This window comes from Mesocricetus auratus, unplaced genomic scaffold (genome assembly GCF_017639785.1).
Source record: "Mesocricetus auratus isolate SY011 unplaced genomic scaffold, BCM_Maur_2.0 Super-Scaffold_100021, whole genome shotgun sequence".
Lineage (NCBI taxonomy): Eukaryota > Metazoa > Chordata > Mammalia > Rodentia > Cricetidae > Mesocricetus > Mesocricetus auratus.
This window is the reverse complement of record NW_024429202.1, coordinates 9,883,103-9,902,201: the sequence shown is the minus strand read 5'-3', so window position 1 is coordinate 9,902,201 and position 19,099 is coordinate 9,883,103. Positions and strand designations below refer to the sequence as shown.

Below are 19,099 nucleotides of genomic sequence, written 5' to 3'. Positions count from 1 at the left end.
TATTATAAACTAAAATGTCTTGTGCTGACATTTTTGCGGACATGTATTTTCATGTTTGAAACTGCTAGGCCATAGGGTAGGTGCATGATATGACACGGTTTTTAAAGCTGAATATAGTGGCACAGACCTAGAATCCCAGCATGCGGGATGCTGAATCTAGAGGATCATCAGTTGGAGCCAGCCTGGGCTTCACAATGAAACAATATCCATCACAGACAAGCAAGCTCAGAAACTTGGCACATTTTCCCCAAAGCAGCGGCAGCATTTTACATTTCCACAAAGAGTATGCAAGGGTCCAGGTACTCAAACGTCCAGTTTTTAATTTTAGCCATACTGGGGGGAGTGCCACATCACCAGGATACTTAGTTACATTACTTGACTGCTACAATCGAGTATGTCCTATACAGAGAGACTTGGAGGGACTGTCTAGATCAGGCTGTGTTCTGGGCAGATCTGTGGGAGGATTGTGTCCACTGTGCACGGTGTCATTCCCTGGGATTGGGTTCTGGACTGTATGAGAGTAGAGAAAGTAAGCTAGCATAGTAGGCAGGCATGTGTTCATCTTTTTCTCAGCTCTGGACCATGGATGAGACCAGCTTCCTCTGGTCTCTCAACTTCCCTGCAGGGATGTGAGCTGGGATTTCAGGCTAAAGAAACCCCTTCTCCCCTAGAGTTGCCTTTTTGGGGATGTTTGTCACAACAGCAGAAAGTCATCATAGTGTGGATCTATATTTTGCTTTTGCCTTTAGTTTTCAGTTATCTTTTACAGGAGACACAGCACCTTCTGTATGCAAAATGTGGTGCGCACAGGGGTGGTTTTGCTCTCTGTGGTCTGGGTATCAGTATTTGTGTCCTTTGAGCACTGGTTAGAAATGCAGAGTTCTAGGCCCCATCCTGAACCACTGTTGAGTGAGCCTGATAGGCACTTTATCACTTAGGAGATGATCGCAGATGAGGATTAACCCTAGAGGGGGAATCCTTAAAAAAGCAGAGAAAAACTTTAAAGGGACTGTGAAGGACTTTTGAAATCAGCATTATTGAAAATCATCCCAATGTTTTTGTTTTTCTAACAAGTATAAGGAGGGTTCATTATTCCATAATAGTTTGCAGTGGAAATTGAGTTACCAAGCGGTGGAGTGAAAAGGGGACTCCTGGTTCAAATCCATTTGAGTTCAAGTGCCTTCTTGCTTGCTGTCTGTCTGACCTTGGACAACTTGCTGGAAACCAGGCTTCCATTGCGCACAGGAGGAAATCTGTTTGCCTCATATAGTTGTCCTGCGACACCTTTCATTTTCCTTTTGAAAATGTCAGTCATTCCTACACACTTCAGGATGTATGTTATCAAAATCACGGAAGACAAACGGTGAGGGTGTGGAATGCAGGAAACCTGTTAATCCCACTGGTTCAGAATGAGACCACTACCATAAATCAAAGCCAAATCTAAAGCAAACTTTAATCAAATACTGGTTGGGTGGATTGCCTCTGGCCAGGTCCATCTCTACGTTTCCAGAGGACAACCAAAATTAAGTTTTGCAACAACTTAAGTATTTCCCAATCAGGAGCAAGCATACATCCTGATGTATTTCCTGCCTGTGAACCTCCCGCCCACACGTGATCAAGCACATCCGGTGCAGAGGGGTCAAACAAACTAGTTTAGGAAATGAAAAACATGTGACTTGTTATCGCCCATAAACAACAGCCTTTAGTGTTTCAGAAACTATCTGTCCTTAGATAAGGGGCTTGTAGATCAGAGGCATTTTTGTTTCATGGATCTCTTAGGCCTAGTAATTAAAACTTAAAACGTAGCTTGGCTCTTACAGACCGTTTGTGGGAATGTAAATTAGCAAGGCCATTGTGAAAAGCAGTAGGAAGGCGACTCAAAACATTAAAAATAAATACAAATCAATCCGTCTAGTAGGTTATTGCTTTGCCTTCTCCTCCATATTGAAATGTTGCCTTCTGAGGGGAGGAGGAAGGTTGCGCTAAGTACCAGGAGCTAAGCAAGCATGTAAAGTCATGGTTCTGGAAACTCAGAGAGCGACAAGATCCTCAGGGCCTGTCACTGGGCTTGGCTCATCAGTAGTGGCTAGGAGGAAAGGGAACTCTTCTGTGGAGCTGTCCACAAGGGGCAGAGGCCTCCAGGAAGGCTTTCATGAATCATCACCCATGCCGGGGTGGGCTTTTGTGTGATGGAGGTGCTATTGAGTCATCTACGCCTTTGTAAGTCACCCTTCACCCATACTCCTGTCAGCAACCCCAATAAACTCGTTGGCCAATCAATCTGGCCGTGGGTGGAGCAGTGTCTTTGGTCTGTCATCATTGCCCTAGCTGGGGTGAATAGACATTTGTTCGGGTCTCCCCAGGAAACGGCACATTTGGGTCCTTACCCAAACATAGTTAAATATATATCAAATGAATACTTTCACTCCTATTTTATTGCAGCATTGCTCATGATAGGCAAGACCCAGAAACACCCCCCCCAAGTTTATACCAAGAAATGAGCGGATAAAACAAATGCAGTGTGTTCAGCCAAATGCAGCATTGCTTGGTTTTAAACATTTAAAGAAACCCTGACATTTGCGACTACACAAACAAACCTGGAAGACATTGTACTAAGTGTATTAAACAATGCTCAGAAACCTTATTTTGACATGCGCTCATTTTTAGGTGGTCTGTGAAAAAGTTATATGTCCAAAAGCAGAGAATATAATCATGGTTTTCAGGCCCCAGGGGTAAGAGGTTATTGTGAGGACTTGTAGATGAACAAGTACAAAACTTATATGGGAGGCAGGGGTTGGAGAGGTCTGTGAGAGCTTGAATGAGAAATGGCCCCCATAGGCTCAGGCGTTTGAGCCCTTGGTTTCCAGTAGGTAGCAATGGTAGTGGGGGTAGCGTAGCCTTGCTGGAGGAAGTCCATCACTTGGGGAGAGCTTTGAGAGTTCGTAGTCCTGACCGACTTGCAGTTTTCTCCATGCCTGCCTGCTATCACGCCTCTCCACTGTGATAGACTGGGATTATAAACCCAGACAAGCTCTTCTTTCTGTAAGTTGCCTTTGACCATATTCGACCACAACAGAACAGTAACCAATACATGGTCTTGTAATAGTTAATCTTCATTGGTAACCTGACTGGATTGGGAATCGCCTAGGTGACACACCTCTGGGTGTGTCTAAGGGTGTTCCCATGTTCCAGAGAGGAAAGATTGTGAGTGGTACAGTGTCATGGGCTGGGGAAGGGGGGTGTCTTAGAATTAACCAAAGAACCAAGGGTAAAGGCTGCTCCTCACTGAACGGGACAGTCCCCTTCCCCATTTCTCCATATCCCCAGATGTGAGCAAGACTCCCTACCACTGACATAAGCATTCCCACCCCCACACCTTCCCTGTCATGAAGTATTGCCCTCTCTTGCACGGGTATCCAACCCCTTTACATTGCAACAGGACGTTGCTGTCTGCAAATGTGCTGGACCACATCCATTACAGGATGCCTGCAGCTCACAGACTGCATGTTGGACGCACTGGCAACTGTGAGCCGAAGTAAACCTTTGCTCCTGGGAGTTGCCTTAGGTGTTTTGTCCCAGCAACATCAAAAGTAACTAATAAAGCAGGAGCTGGGGAGATGGCTCAGTGGTAAAGTGTCTGCTGTACAAGCGGGAGGAGCAGAGTTGAGATCCTCAATGCCACAAGAAGTCCGGGTGTGGGGTATACATTTATAACCCCAGAATGGGAGCTTGGTCCAGGCTATAATGCAACAAAGTATGACAAAGATGTTCCAGGCTCAATGGACAGCCAGTTTAGCTAATTGGTGTACTCCAAACTCAGTGAGAACATTCATTTTGCCTCAAAATAAATAAATAAAATAAAAATAAATAAGGGAGAGAGAGGAATGTATCCAATCCCAATCTCTGGACGCCACACACATGGATATTCACATAATCACACATTCACCCTTCAAAATTTAATTTTAAACCAATTTAAAAACTTTTATAAAAATGTAGGAGTTGTGAAATGAATTGCAAGGAATTAGTAAAATTGACTCCTAAAACAATGTGACTCACACCGATCAAATGCTTTTAACATAGTTTAGACTTTAAAGACACCCTCCTTAAAGCAGAATCACTGATTAGGGGAAAGCCACAAGGCCTACACCACTCGTAAATACAATTTTGCATAAGCAGTAGCTAATCTTTATTAAAAGAGACAGGTCAGATAGGGTGGACAATGGTGCCCCCTGGTGGACTTTGGAAGCAGAAGCATCCAGAGGTTCCCAGTTCTTGGAGTGATTTTGAACATGATTCTTTCAAATGTTTGCCTTTGATTTCTTTTTTGAATGACCATCTTCATATTAATTTCAGTGCATTACCTATCACTATGCATCTAGTACTACCACAGACTCTTCAGGCTCACTTCTAGGAAGCATACATTTTAAACATTATATCAGAAAATGTAAGTAGTGGAAACTCAGTGTCACCCGTGAGGTGCCAGGTCCTTAAATTCCACAAGAGCAGGCTCAGGCCCTGGAAGAATCCCATCTTTAAATGGGTCTGGTAGCATCTGCCTACTTTATGCTCCCATGCACATCATCATAAATGCTGTCTGTTAATGTCTTTTGCAGATCGAAACTATTCTAAGATGCAAATGCAATCACTATGATTAGTAGGGGATTAGGTTATTGAAGGAGAATAAATTCCCACATGCATACTGATCAATTTGACACAGTGAAATGCAGTTGCAGCTATATGTTAATGTGCTATGATTAATTATGTTACTTCTCCATCACTTTTTCCTCTTCTAGAAGTCTGCTATCAATCTCAGGTGTGACTTAGTTGTGAGACACTAATAGACCAATAGACACATAGAACATGCCTACACAATCTGATGGACACTAAGATTTTACTTGTAGATTTAATTTACCTTTTCCATCAGTGTTTTGAGGCAGATGTTCCACTTGAGCAAGAAGGCCATGAAAGTTTAGAAGATTGTGACCAGGAGCCCCCAGGGAGAGAAGTCCTCTCACACATTACTTGTTGCTAAAGCAATGTGCGCAGCAGTCTCCCTGTGTCTGCACAACTTTTATTAAGCAAGATACTCTGGAGCAGGAGGGTATTCCAGTGGGTAGGAGAACTTTCTCTGGAGCAGGAGGGTATTCCAGTGGGTAGGAGAACTTTCTCTGGGGCAGGAGGGTATTCCAGTGGGTAGGAGAACTTTCTCTGTAAATGAGGACTTGGGTTGGTATTTCCAGCACCCACATAAAAGGCTTTGACAAGACTGTGAATGTGGGTGCCTTCAGCTTTAGGGAAGGAGACAGATGGAGCCCCAGGAACTTCCTGGTCAGTCAACCTAGCCCAAACAGTAAGCTCCAAGTTCTTTGAGAGATCCTGTCTCAAAGAAACAGAACAGATAGTAGGAGCAATAGAGGAGCAGGTGGAACAGCCTGCTGTGACCTCCACACACACTTGTATCCACACACTCATGTGCACATCACACACACTCACACACTCATGTGCACACATCAATACATACTCCTTCACTCACATGCATACTTCACACACTCACTCATATGCACATGCCACGCACACTCACACACTCATGTGCATACATCACACATGCATACCTGCTCACATCTTGTGCATAACACAGCACACATGTGCACACATCACACATATTCGCACACTCCTGAGCATGTACATCTCTCTCTCTCTCTCTCTCTCTCTCTCTCTCTCTCTCTCTCTCTCTCTCTCTCTCTATCTCCCACACACCCTTCCATTATTTGTCCCATCTGTCCTTTTGACATCCACCTCTGGCCTCCATATGCATTCACACACATATCTGAGCACCCACACAAATATGCACACACCCACATGAATACATAGGCAGGCACACACCAACACACACAAAATGAAGGCAGGAGAGAGGAAAGGATAATTTACAGTGGGCATGTATCCCGAACTCAGTAGAATTATAGGAATTGCATGGTGTCAAATCCAGCAGACCCTCTGAATAATTAGGAAGAACACACACACACACACACACACACACACACACACACACACACACACACCGCACTGCACCTCCTGCTCTATGTGAAGTTGAAGCCGGTCACCTTTGGGAAGTCTGTAGGTTCATCTGTTTCAAGGCACTGCTTCCCCACACTGGAAATCCCAGGAAAGTGACAGAATCTTCAAGAGTCCAACTTGTTCATGGTGGAGACAGAAGGAGGAAACTAGAACCATCCTGAATAAGGAGGAAAGATGGAGTCCTGGTTTCATTCTGTTGCTGTGACAAGTGGCAATGTAGGGAAGCAAAGGGTTTCTTTGGTTCACGTTTCCAGGTTACAGTCCCAATTCTACAAGGAAGTGATACTTCTTTATTTGAAGTGACCCAGTTTTACCATATTTGCTAGTCCTGCATCAATTAAGTTGCATCAAATTGCGTTGCAGAAAAACCAGACTGTTTCCAGCATTGCTACCAAGAATGTGACAAGAAGAAACTTACAGCAAGGATTTATTTTAGCTCTCAGTTTCACAGTGGCAGACTCTTGGCAGCTGGGACTCTGGCTGAAATGACTGCAGCTGTGGCATAGTTTCTTACATTCTGGACCACAGGAAGTAAAGATGGGATAGGAAACAGACAGATATAAACCTCAATGCCCATTCCAACAGGTATCAACTTCCTCTGGCTAGGTTCCACAGCTTCTCCAAAACAGTGCCACCATCCGAGGACCAAGTCTTCAAATACATTTACCCATGGGAAACATTGTACATCCAAATCATAATAGACATTGACCCCAAGGTTGTTCAGGCTAAGTTTATAACATAGCATAATATAATGAGATGTCATTCATACAATTGGTACGAAAGAGCAGAAAATGAATTCTGGACACATCACCCTTTTATTTATTAAATGAATGTTTAATAATCCCATATATATATATATATTAGACTTTAGAGCTACAGTGATAGGCAGACTAAGTAGATATGGGCCATGCTCTGATTACAGCAGGATGGTCAAAGTAGACTTCTTGAGAAGGGGACACCTAAGCAGAATGTGCAGGAGTTTCAGGAATTGATTGTAGAGGAAGTATATTACAGCTAGAAACAACAGAGAATATAAAGGTCCTCATACATATGTTTTCTGGGTTGTTCCAGTGTTGACAACAAAGCCAGGTTGTCTAGATAGCTACGGCAATAACAGGCATGGGGGAGGGGTTTATTTTATGAAAATCCTGTGGGCTAGGGTAAGGACTCTAGATTTTACTGATAAAAACGGGGAACCATTGCTGATGGGGGTAGCAAGTGACATGATCCAGCTTGCCCTTCATCAGAATGCTTCGTTTCATTTTATAGCCCATGACTATATATCGTGACAAGGATATCCTTAGATGATGTACACTATCTGTGTGACCTTGGATCCTGAACTAAACAGGCTTGGATATACCTCACTGAGTCACTGTGAGACTCCAATAACAGGCAGTGATGATTCCTGTCATCCTTGTCAATTCGATTGGATTTGGAATCAGTTAGGAGACATACCTCTGTGAGTATGTTTCAAATAAATGTAACGTAAGAGAGAAAACCCACACTGAATCTGGGTGGCACCATCCCAGGCATTAGACTATCTGGCCGAATAAAAGGAGGGAGAAAGAGAAAGCGGGGCAGCCGTCAACAGTTAGAGCTCTCTCCCTGAGTCTTGTGAATGCTGTCAAGCTTTTCCTGTCAGGATAGACTGTATCCCTTAACATTGCAAACCAAAATAGGCCCGTCTTTCCACACATTGCTATTGGTCAGGCATTTGGTCACTGCTTTGAGAAAAGTAATTAAAACACCTGCTACACAGATATTTACATACTATAAAATGCTACTTTGGGGTAGTAACATAGAGTGGCCTAGAAGAAATACACGTTTTGTTTAGTAGGCATTAGGCTGTAACTGGAGTTTTCTTTCCTGCCAGGTCCCACAACTGCTTCAGCCCCAATTAAGCACACAAAACACTATAGTAATTATAAAATTATTGGCTGATGACTAGGGATTCTTATTGGCTAACTCTGTCTTAATTCTTAACCCATTTCTGTTGATCTATGTATTTCCACGTGGTCTTGGCTTACCAAAGAATGCCCGGACCTGTTTCTCCTTTTGTGGCTACATGGAATCTCTCCACGGTCTCTCTCTGTCTACCTTTCCCAGAATTCTTCTCGTCTCCCTATCCTTTTGCCTCTATTGGCCAAATGGTGCTTTATTCATCAACTAATAAGAGAAACATATATTCAGAAAGACATCCCCCATCATTATGCATTACAGAAAGGAGCAATGTCACTCCTAAAGAGATCAAAATTGATTTTTAGAAAGCAAAAAGTTTTGTTTCTTTATGGGGTTGGGGTATATGGGAATGATTATGAAAAATATAATCAGAAACACTAAGAAACTGGGTAGCAGAGTGATCACAAAGATGGAGATTTTGAATTTTTATTTATTTTATTTTGTGGGTATGAATGTCTGTCTGTGTCAATGTATGTGTACCATGGAGGTCAGAAGAGGGCATCAGATCGCTTGGAAATGGAGTTAAAATAAGTTGTGAACCAAACCTAGGTCTTCTGCAAGAGCAACAAGTGCTCTTAACTGATGAACCATTTCTCCATTCCCAAACCCCACCCCCAGCTAGAGGTTTGAGAATCATAGCTGATGTCAACTGTCCCTAAGTTGTGTGAACTTGCAACAATCTTAAATAAAATTCCAGATGAATGGGCTGCTAGGTTATCTAAAGCTTTAAAATTATGGAGAAAATTTGAGCTGGGACCATTAAGTTATGAACACCTAATTCTGGAACCCAAGATAATCTGACAGATGTCTGTACTCATTAAACCATTTCAGTAAAATACAGAGTTAGTATTCCCTGGTTTAGTGGCACACATGTTTAATGCCAGCACTTGGAAGGCAGAGGAAGGTGGATCTCTGGGAGTTCGATGCCAGTCTGGTCTACATAGCTATTAGACCAGATTTTATTTTTGGCCTGACAGCTCACAAATAATGGCATGGAGGCTTCTTATTATTGATGGCCTTTCACCCTGTAGCTTAGGATTGTTCCTGACTAGCTCTTATAACTTAAACCCACTTATATTGTGCTATGTTCTATAATGTGGCATCACCTCTCTTCCTGTTCACACCTCCCATTTCCTCTCCATGTCTCCTGACATCTCTTCTACACTCTGATTATTTCTTTCTATTCCCTCTCCCTCTCTCTCTGCCCATACGTCCCATCTATCTCTCCTGCCTAGCTATCGACCATTCAGCTCTTTATTAAACCAATCAGAAGGCGCCTTGGCAAAGACACACCTTCATGGTGTAAACAAATATTCCATACTATTGAAGGCCACATGGTAAGCCCTTGTGGGAAGATGGGGGGCATCTCTATAGGACATCTACCGGGTGGACTTGCACGTACAGCTCTTTAGGGCATAGCCCCGGCTAAGGTTAACTGCACCTAACGCCTCGTGCAGTTTTCCTGCGTCTGTTAGGGTTTATTTTGTTTTCCCAGGATGGATACCTTCTGCTTCCTTTGTCTAGTGCTCAGTTCAGAATCCTGCATGTGAGAGTATCTTAGTGGATATCTGTTGACTGTAGACACCCATGTTCAAGGTGAGGGCTCGGGATACAAACCAAAAGCACAGATGTTTGAGTTCCGCTTTGTGTGGTCTGTATTGATGCGCCCACGGTCACTTATCTTCCTTTCCTTCAGCCATTTAATCACCTACTGGTGTTTCCAGATAAGAACTGTAAACGGAATCAGTTACTTTGCTGGCCTGTGTGGAAATCATGACATAGGGCATTCAAAGAATCATTGTGTGATGAATTCAGCTGTAAGCAGACAGGTTTACGCTGAATGATAGTCCTCCAATGACTTGTGGCTTTTTGGTTTTTGTTTTTGTTTTTGTATGGGTCAGTAGCTAGAGTGACTGCAGCAGAAGCTCTTCCATGAGTGACAAGAGACTAAATGTTCAGAATTTCAGCTTGCATGGGGGTTGATGCTTGGATTTCTAGGAGTTATTGGAAGTGAAGCAACAAGTGTCTTTAGTAGTGAAGGGGTTAACCACGTGGGTGAACCTTATCTTCCGTCCAGTGGACCTGTGGTTTGCTTATTAAGTCTCCAGTAAATGATTGCTAGAGACCTGTCGTGGATATCTGTTGCTAAGGGCTGCCTCTCAAAAGCCCATTGATTCCTCCACGCGTGGAGAAGCATCATCCTCTGGCCCTCTCCTTAGCCAGTCCTACTAAGCTCTTCCTGGGAAAGGACCTACCAGGACCAAGCAGCATGAATGATGAAGGCTACAGCAACATCTACGACACAATCCAAAAGGGAATGGACGACAAGGGTCCAGACCAGCTAGAGGAAGATAAAGGTCCTTTATATGATAGAGTCTGTGAAGACCTGGGGACAGAAAATGGTCTGTATGCCAACAGGTTAGACAACCACGAATACGATTCTTTGTCAGTGTATGCCTTGAAAAGTGAAGAAGTTACCTCAGCCCACTGGGAATCAGAAGTGGAAGGTTACCTCCTGCCCGATGAGGTGTTTTCTGAGTCCCAGGAGGCTAGGGGCATCTCCATAGGAGCCTCACAGGACTCAGAGCCTCTCCCACGGGAGCTGCAGGAGAACGGAAGAATGACTCGGGCAGATTTGCCTCCTTTACCGAGCTTCACTGTTCAGCACAGCAAGGGCTTTTCCACCAGCGGGGACTCCCCTACCTGCTCTTCCTCTGCTACTGATTTTGAAGAAAGTAAGGCAGCTTCCAACAGCCCCGAGATCTTCCTGTTCGTGAAGGTAAGGGCTGCCTCTGGCAGACACACCCACGCAGGGTGAGGTGTTCCGTGTTTTGTTTTGCTCTGTAGACCAGGGGACAGTGTGTCCTAGAGGGTCACCATCCATACCCCAGAGCAGAGATGATTAAATTGATCATTTGGGATCACTTCAGAACTTCTCAAAATGATCCGAATTAGAAAATCCATTTAAACTTTGTATTTAATCATCAACTTTTATAAACCACAGGAAAAGTACTTTCTAAGGGTTGAAACGAGTGACTAGAAATTACTGTTCAAGTTTTTACATTTGTGGTAGACATTTACTGCTTTTTCCTTTTTGATTAAATTTCCTTTGTCAGCATGATATTTTAAAATGAAACCAAAGCCAGTGAGAGAAAGCCATCTCCTTTGTGTTTCTAAGGTTGCACAGATTTCAGATACTTGGGCAGTAAATGCTGTGACTGTCATGGTGCCTGCCCTGTCACCACCAATAAAAGTCAAGATTTGATGATGTAAAATAATTTCAGAAGCACCAAGACGCCAACCATGTGTTAATATTTAATAACTATGATACTGAAACAAAAAGTATTTGGTGACCATTGTATTAGATTGATAATGTCATAAAGGCTATGGTTACAAATATTACCAAAATATGAAGTGAATCAGAGTTAAATAGATCAAAGTGGCAGACCCCGCCTCTCCAGCCCCCCACCAATGCATCCCATAGTCCCCTTCACATGAATTTCTTCATGTGAAAACACATTCATGTGCATTGCTATTTCTTGCTAATAAAAATGAATACTACGGTTGGGAAGATGATTTGGTGGTTAAAGCCCAGCTGCTCAAGTGTTAGGGATGGAGTTCAGATCTCCAGAACCCATGCAAATGCCAGATGGGTATGGCACTCCATCTGTAATTCCAGTGCTCAGGAGACTGGGTCAAGCTGGTTAGGAAGATTAGTGGAATTGTCAAGCAGTGGGTTCAGCTGAGACACTCTGCCTCAATGAGTACGGTGCAAAGCAATTCAAAAGGCTGCTGATGTCAGCCTTAGGCCTTTAGATGCATGTTCCCGCATGCAGGTGTGCATGTGTGCACCCAGAACATGCACCGCATACATATACACACATGAGAAAAGGCAGTGGTTGCTCCTGGGACTGGGGATGTACCTCAGCTGGTAGAGAGCTGATCAACAGCAGCTTACACCATCCCTAGCATCACATAAAACTTCCAGCCCTGGTGGAAATCTAATCTTAGTACACAGGAAGGTGGAGCCAAGAAGCTCACAAGTCCAAGGTCATCCTTGGTTTCATTGTTCCAAGCTAACCGAGGCTATAAGAGATCTTGTTTGAAAAAAAAGTTATTCTTTGAACCCATGAAACCCTATTCCATGATAATCTTTCTCCTTTATGGTTTCCAAGATACTTCTAATGAAGTGAACTTTGTGGATTGATTACTTTAAAATACATCGTTTTGTACTTTGTTTTGCATATCGTGTCTCCCTGGATCTACTTTTGAAAAAGATCACATGGAGCTTCCATCACACTTGGGAGGGAACATGCCGAGTGCTTGCGGGAGAAGGGATGCAGGAGATGCGACGTTGGCTCTTGAGAAATGAATACCGTGTTGTAAGAGGCAGGAGGGAGGGGCAGTGGACATGTTGTAAGAGACAGAGCAGTGGAGAGCGGTGTGTGTTCCGCAGGAGATGCTGAGCTGAGCAAGGGGAGTCAGTACAGGCTCTGTGACTGAGGTGACATCAAGCAACCTGCCCATCTCTGTGTCCACATCCAGATGACATCACAGTGTTCAAACTCACTTTTTAAGAAGTGGAAACTAGATGTGTTTCTTCTCAAGATGGGGAGGGTCATTACCATCCTCACTGGGGTAAATCTGGCAAAGGTTTTAGGGTTGGAATCAAGCAGAAATGGCAGTAAACAGGACTGTGGGTGTCACCTGCTGGTACCAGCAGTGGGAGATGCTGCCTAACAGTAACAATGGACTCTGAAATTGTTTATCTCTCCTTCTCTAAGGCAGACGTTGGACTTGAGCTATTTAAGTTCATATTGTGTCTTAGTAACGTTATGTTATGAAGAGACCACAGACTATACTTCTGACTTCCTCCTTTTTCTCCTCCTCCTTTTCTTTCCCCTCCTTCTCTTACATCTCTCTGGTAAGCAGTATCATTTAAAAAGCCTTAGTTTGGTTTCATCAACAAGCGCATGTTGCCATGTTAAGTAGCATTCGCAATTTCCAGGAATTAGTATGGACACAGTTGTGGCCATTGTTCAGTGTCCCACAGAGCAGAGTGTTGAGGGGAGGGAGAAAGCAACATGGCTGGGTGTGGAGAAGCAGACGGGTGAGGTGTTGGGAGGCTAGAGATGAGCACCTGGGCTGCATCAGCCCCTGAGCTTCAGAAGGACTTTCACTCTGAGTGATCCAGGCAATCTCTGGATCATTTCAAAAGGAGCCCTGGGGGCAGTTTTATAAAAGCAGACTGTATATTAGGAAGGTAAAATCGGGAGCTGAGGTTGGATTAGACTCCCATGATGGGGAAGCAGTGGGGGATGGGAACGGACTGGGAGAGGTGTTTGCTGATGGGTTTTACAGAGTTTAATGAGCGAAAGCCTTGGTTAACTTTAGAGGTTGGATACAGAGGGAATGGGGGTATTCCTTCCATTCCATCCACAGACTCCTCTCAGGGGACTTGTGACTGAGGGAGTGGACTTTCCCAAATGGCGTCTGTATGCATGTGTCAGAGGGAAACAGTGGTGGAGAGGTTGCATGCAGAAAAGCATTCTTGCATTTTGTTTCGTGACAAGGAAAACAAGTAACCTGATGATGATTATTACAAAGGAAAATGGCACAAATATACACCATTTGTCAGATGCAACACCGATGGCATTAATCAGGGGAAGGATGGTTCCACAAATTAATTATCTGAGAGACAGTAGTCTCATGTAGCTCAGGCTGGCCTCCAACTTGCTATGTAGCTGAGGATGGCCTTGAACTTCTGATCTCCCTGCCTCTACCCCTTGGGTGCTAGGATCACACCATGCCTGGTTTTTTCTTTTTCTTCCTTTTTGAACTTAAGTTAGAAACAAGCTTGCTTCACATGTCAAGCCCAGCTCCCTCTGCCATGCCCGGTTTATGCAGTGCTGGGGATGGAGCCGAGGGCTTTGTGTTTGTTAGGCAAGCATTTTACCCATTCACTACATCCCCAGCTTGCAAGTTAATTTTTGTTGAATTCGTAGTTTCCCTCCACTTCCGTTTGCTCACTGGCAAAACGGGTGCTATAATGACGCATCCCTCATAGGGGTGTGCTGAATAATGTATAAGGTGGTGCATGTGAGCTGCATAGGATCTTGTCTGACAGACCCTAAATGTCAATACATAAGGTTCTGAATTATTTCTTGTTCGGAATTTGAACCTTATGAAAATAACTTACTTTAAGTATGATACTTTTTGCTGTAAACAATGAATAGCTACATTATTGTTTTATTCTACTACGAGTATGTATTGTTGAGGAACAAACACTGGTCTATTGTTCTGCGTCAATATTGTGGTATGAAATACTCCGGTACCCAAATTTCCTCATATTAGAAATGCAATCTACTCTAGCACTTATAGTCTTTGGTTCCAAGGTGCACAACCCTATCTGTTTATCAGCTGTATACACAGAGGGAACCTTCGATTATCCACTCTAGGAGGATGGTGACAGAAATTTTCTCTAGATTTGGGTGTGGTTGGAAAGATTGTCATAAACCCAACATTTCTGTTCAGCTCATGTGGATCTGCTTTCTTTAAAATATTGGCAATCATGGTCAGCAGAGCCTGTCTGTGATTGGAACACCCCTGAGGTCAACATGGAGAGACACACATTTTGTGGACAGAACAAATTTGAATAGCACTAAAATTTTTCATAGAAAATATAAGTAGTGTTGTTCTGAAGGCAGGTGACATAACAGGCAGCCTCAATTAGTGTCTTTGAGATTCATGGTCCAGGGCTTCTAGTCAGTGGCAAACTGCAACTCTGGCCACTCATCCAAGAGTATTTTCCTATCCTTTGATTTTTGGCTTTGTGGGATCTTGTTTGTGTTGTTATTGTTTTCAGACAGAGTACCATGTAATATCTGAAGATAGCCTGGAACTCCAGATCTTCCTGCCTCCAGCTCCTAAGTGCTGGGTTCACAGCCATGAGCCACCATCCCTGGCTCTAGATTTATTTTTCTAAAGAAATGATTATACCATAACCTGACTCAGGATTGTAAAGAAGTGTCACTCAATAGTTTTCTTTGCTCTAGCCTAACAATAAAAAGAAATGTTCAACAAACATTTTACTGAGTTTCAGTCACATAAGGACCTTGATATGATTGAATTAGGAGCTACTCAACCTAATTCATGTGGCCTTAGAATGTTAGAACTGGAATTAAAAATACTAAGCAATATGTATATTTACTTTTCACCAACTTCTCTTAATTAGTAACTTTTACATATGTTATATTGTGCACATATACTCTTTAATGTGCCACATTAATAAATTTTAAGTGAAACGTTGCATGAATATTGTTTATAAACACCTGCTTTTTGTGTGGAGAGAACATATTGATTCATAGGCCTTCCTTCTTCCTGACTGTAGGAAGGCCTGGAGCTCTTGCCTTGGCCATTGCCTGATGAGATCAGGTCTTGTGAGCATTCAAGTTCATCCCAGGAATTTTCATGAGCAACTCAATGAATGCATTTGTCTTTAATATGAACAAGGTTGGTCATTGCGGGTGAGAAACTATAAAATACCATTGGGCAATGAGGGAGAGGAAGGTGAACCTGGATGCTGAATTCCAACTCAACCATGGCTGTGGATGGGTAGCACTAGCAGGGCATGGCAGAGGTGCCCAAGGATACGTCTAGATGCATGTGGCTGGGTGGACAGAAGCCCATGGAGATGCCAGATGGTGAAGGCGAAGAACTAATGTCACTTTGCCTACAAACTAAGGAACTTGGAGTTTATCCTGGAAGCCATCAAGAGTGAGAGAATGTTTTTTGAGGAGGAGTCATTAGCAAAGCCACATACCAGGCAACAGACAACCAAATTATGTGCATTTCCATGTATGACCCAGATCAGGACCAAGACATATCTTGATTCAGGCCTAAGACTTATTCAGAGATTTAATTGTAAATACCTGTGTGCAACTAAGGCTGTTCCTTTTCCATCTGGATATGCCCAAATATTAAAGTGCTTGGTTTTATACACACAGAGTACGTCAGTAAAAGCTAGCTAGCCAGTGAAATATTGTTTTATAGATTACTTCTGTGTGTTTGCAGTTGCTTCATTGGAGCACAGAAATATCAACTATTATTATTTTAGTATAAAAATGTGCCTGCATATGTCTGTAATAGCCAGGCTAGAGCACTCCTCTGGTGCCTAGAAGGTGTTTCTGTTCCACGATGGGGAAGAACATACAGCTCTAATGTTACCGCTAAGGATGTTGCAAGTAAGTTCTTGGAAACATTTGTAAGACTACATAAGCCTGATCTTGTCTCCTGAGCACTTGTCCTTCCACAGAACCAGTGAAGCCTGTAGAAATGGAGCAATGGCCTGGTGTCAATAGATCACTCTCCATGCTGTAATTTCATCTTAACTTCAATGCTTGGAACTCCATCAAGTCTCAGTCTCATCCAAAGCCATTTCTGAGAGGCCCATGTGAACTGCTTTGCTTTGGAAATCTATTCCATCAGTCAAAGAAGTCACAGAATCCCAACACTGTGACAAGAACAAACCAGCTAACTAGAAACTTTCACAGAGCTGTCTGTGACTTGCTGGCCTTCTAGGCTATTAGTCAAGGGTGCTTTTCTTTATATTGACACCTATGGCTTGGGAGGCTGAGTTGTCATCTAGATGTTTCAAAAGGTTCAGGAACATTCCAAAGCTCTATGCAAAATGTTCAGTCAGATGACATCAGAAATTGTAATTGACCACTGTGAAATAGTCTTCCTTTCCTACATTGGCACTTTTGTCTCTGATATTGTGTGGGAAGGAGTAGAGAGAGCATGCTGTTATGAGAATTACTCCCTGTTGTGAGACTTACTCCCTGATTTCCTGTGTAGTCAACTGTGGGCTCTAAACATTTCTGTCATCCTGAGAATTTACTTCAAAAGAGTAGAAGGAAGTATTGCTCAAGTCAGCAGGTGGGGATTACATTAGTTCTCAAAATAAAGGTGGTAGGAGACTTTGAAATAAATTCTCCAACCTAGTAGTCTTGATATTTCTAAGTGTTGGGTAACCTTGTCTTGAAGAGATCCAAACACGTGATCATTCATCTTTTTTTTAACATTTTTTATTTTAATTTTAAATAGCTTGTTTTACATGTCAATCCCAGTTCCCTCTCCCTCCCCTCCTCCCGCACTCCTCTTCCCCCCTCCCACCCTATTGCCAAATCCTTCCACATAGGGGATATCTAGAGTCTGTCATTTTACTCTGGGTAGGGTCCAGGCACTCCCCTAAGAGTCCAGGCTGAGAGAGCATCCCTCTTTGTGCTATAGGCACACGAAGACTGTTTGTATACCAGGGATAGACACTGATCCACAGCTCAGGGCCCCAAAGGTTGCCCAGGCCTTCTCGCTGACACTCACATTTGGGGGGTCCAGATCAGTCCCATGCTGGCCTCCCCACTGTCAGTCTGGGGTCCAAGAGCTCTCCCCTGCTCAGATCAGCTGTCTCTGCTGGTTTTGCTAGCCCATTCTTTGCCAATTTGCTCATCACTCCTCTCTCTGTCACTGGGTTCCTTGGGTTCAGTTCAGTGATTAATTGTGTGTTTGCCTCTGCTTCCATCAGTCACAGGATGAAGGCTCCCGGATGGTTATAGACATCAAGTTCATTATCAGGAATGGGCATTCAGGGTGGTCTCTCCACTATTGCTTAGCTTACCAATTGGTGTTATCCCTTTAGGTGATCATTCATCTTAGATAGGGCATGGAAATAGACAGAAGAACCATTCCACCTAAGTACATTGGTAAGCCATTAAGTCCTTTGGTTTTATGGAGTATAGTTGAAGGGTTATTTGTATGAGCATGGGTGACCCTAAAGATTTACATTCTTAGAAAGTCTCACCTGAGTCTGAATGATGAGATTTTCACAGTTATGTAGATGGAGTCCCCATTACACGTCAGCTTCATGTTTTATATAATATCCAAAGGCCATATGCAGCTGGGACAGAGTTTCATACAGTTGTGAGGGGAGGGTTTGGAGGGGCTGAGTGTCTATGATATCAGACAAGGGTCTAATGGTGTTTCCCAGCCCTCCTTTATGATGAAACATTAACAAGCCCACTGCCCAGAATACACTCATTTCTGCCATATAGTCAACCCTTCCTCTTCTTTCTGGACTAATGCTTCCTGGGAAGATACCCCCAACCCTCAGTGCAGTTCTGAAAGACCTCTCCTCAGTGCTTACCTTTGTCATAATGCTTGTCACTACAGATTGACATGATCTAGTTGGTTGGGTCTCCTCAGTTCCCCACTAGACAGAAGCCTCCATAATGAAAGCCATATGTTGCTCCCATATAACTTCCACAGTTAGCAGAATCTGGCCCATAGTTGGGTCTGAGAAGTACTTGTTGAGCTGAATTGGCCAGTGTTGATTATGAAAAGTGTAATTGGGTTTGCTGTTGGAGGGCTCATTTCTTGGTGTTCTCTGGGACACTAGGCAAGCTTTCAAGCGGAACCCATTTCTCTGAATGCTAGTGAGAAACTGTCTGGCAGGGAGGAGAAAGAGAAACTGAAACTCACATCTACTGATGCTTGCTCTGGGTTAGGTCACTGTGCTGGCCTTGTCTTTTGGATAGAGCTCTGGAGCTAGGGCAACCAGGCAGCGCTGAAGATGTCACTGCACTCTGGGTCTTAGACTTCTCACTCGTGAAAACAAATTGTTGAATATGATTCATCCAGGCTCTCCTCTCTCCTTCGAGGAAGCGGTTTGTCTACATGATTTAAAGATTGAAAGAAACAGAAGAGCATCACTCCCCAGCCACATTTCCATTTGTGGTTCCGGTGGCAAGCCACTCTGAAACTACATGAATGGGCTTCCTGTGGCAAACATGAGTGCAAGTTTATGTGTCTGAAATTATCTTTAGATTTTCCTCTTGGTATGGATTACGACATACCTTGTACCCTATTATTTAGGATGATACGTACAATAAAATTCCATTTAGGTATATGCTTTGATGAGCTTTGACAGACGTGCATAGCCATGACACAATGACTGCAATCTTCATACAGAGTGTGCTCATCACCTCAGAAAGTCCTCCAGGCACCTCCT

The 19,099-nt window shown here is 43.4% G+C and overlaps 1 protein-coding gene and 1 long non-coding RNA gene across 2 annotated transcripts in view; one reads left to right on the top strand and one right to left on the bottom strand.

The window, feature by feature from the left end:
• Positions 1-4,927: 4,927 nt before the first annotated feature.
• On the bottom strand, positions 4,928-18,007 carry LOC121133388. Its single transcript, XR_005870219.1, has 3 exons — positions 17,894-18,007; positions 6,102-6,232; positions 4,928-5,208 (listed from the first exon to the last, which is right to left on the bottom strand). It is a non-coding gene; the product is annotated as an uncharacterized LOC121133388 (long non-coding RNA).
• Positions 10,192-19,099, top strand: part of Clic5 (chloride intracellular channel 5) — a 143,301-nt gene continuing 134,393 nt past the window's right edge. Inside the window, exon 1 of the mRNA XM_040729673.1 lies at positions 10,192-10,813. Within this exon, the coding sequence (XP_040585607.1) occupies positions 10,304-10,813 (510 nt within the window). The 5' untranslated portion in view covers positions 10,192-10,303. The remainder of the gene's footprint in view (positions 10,814-19,099) is intronic.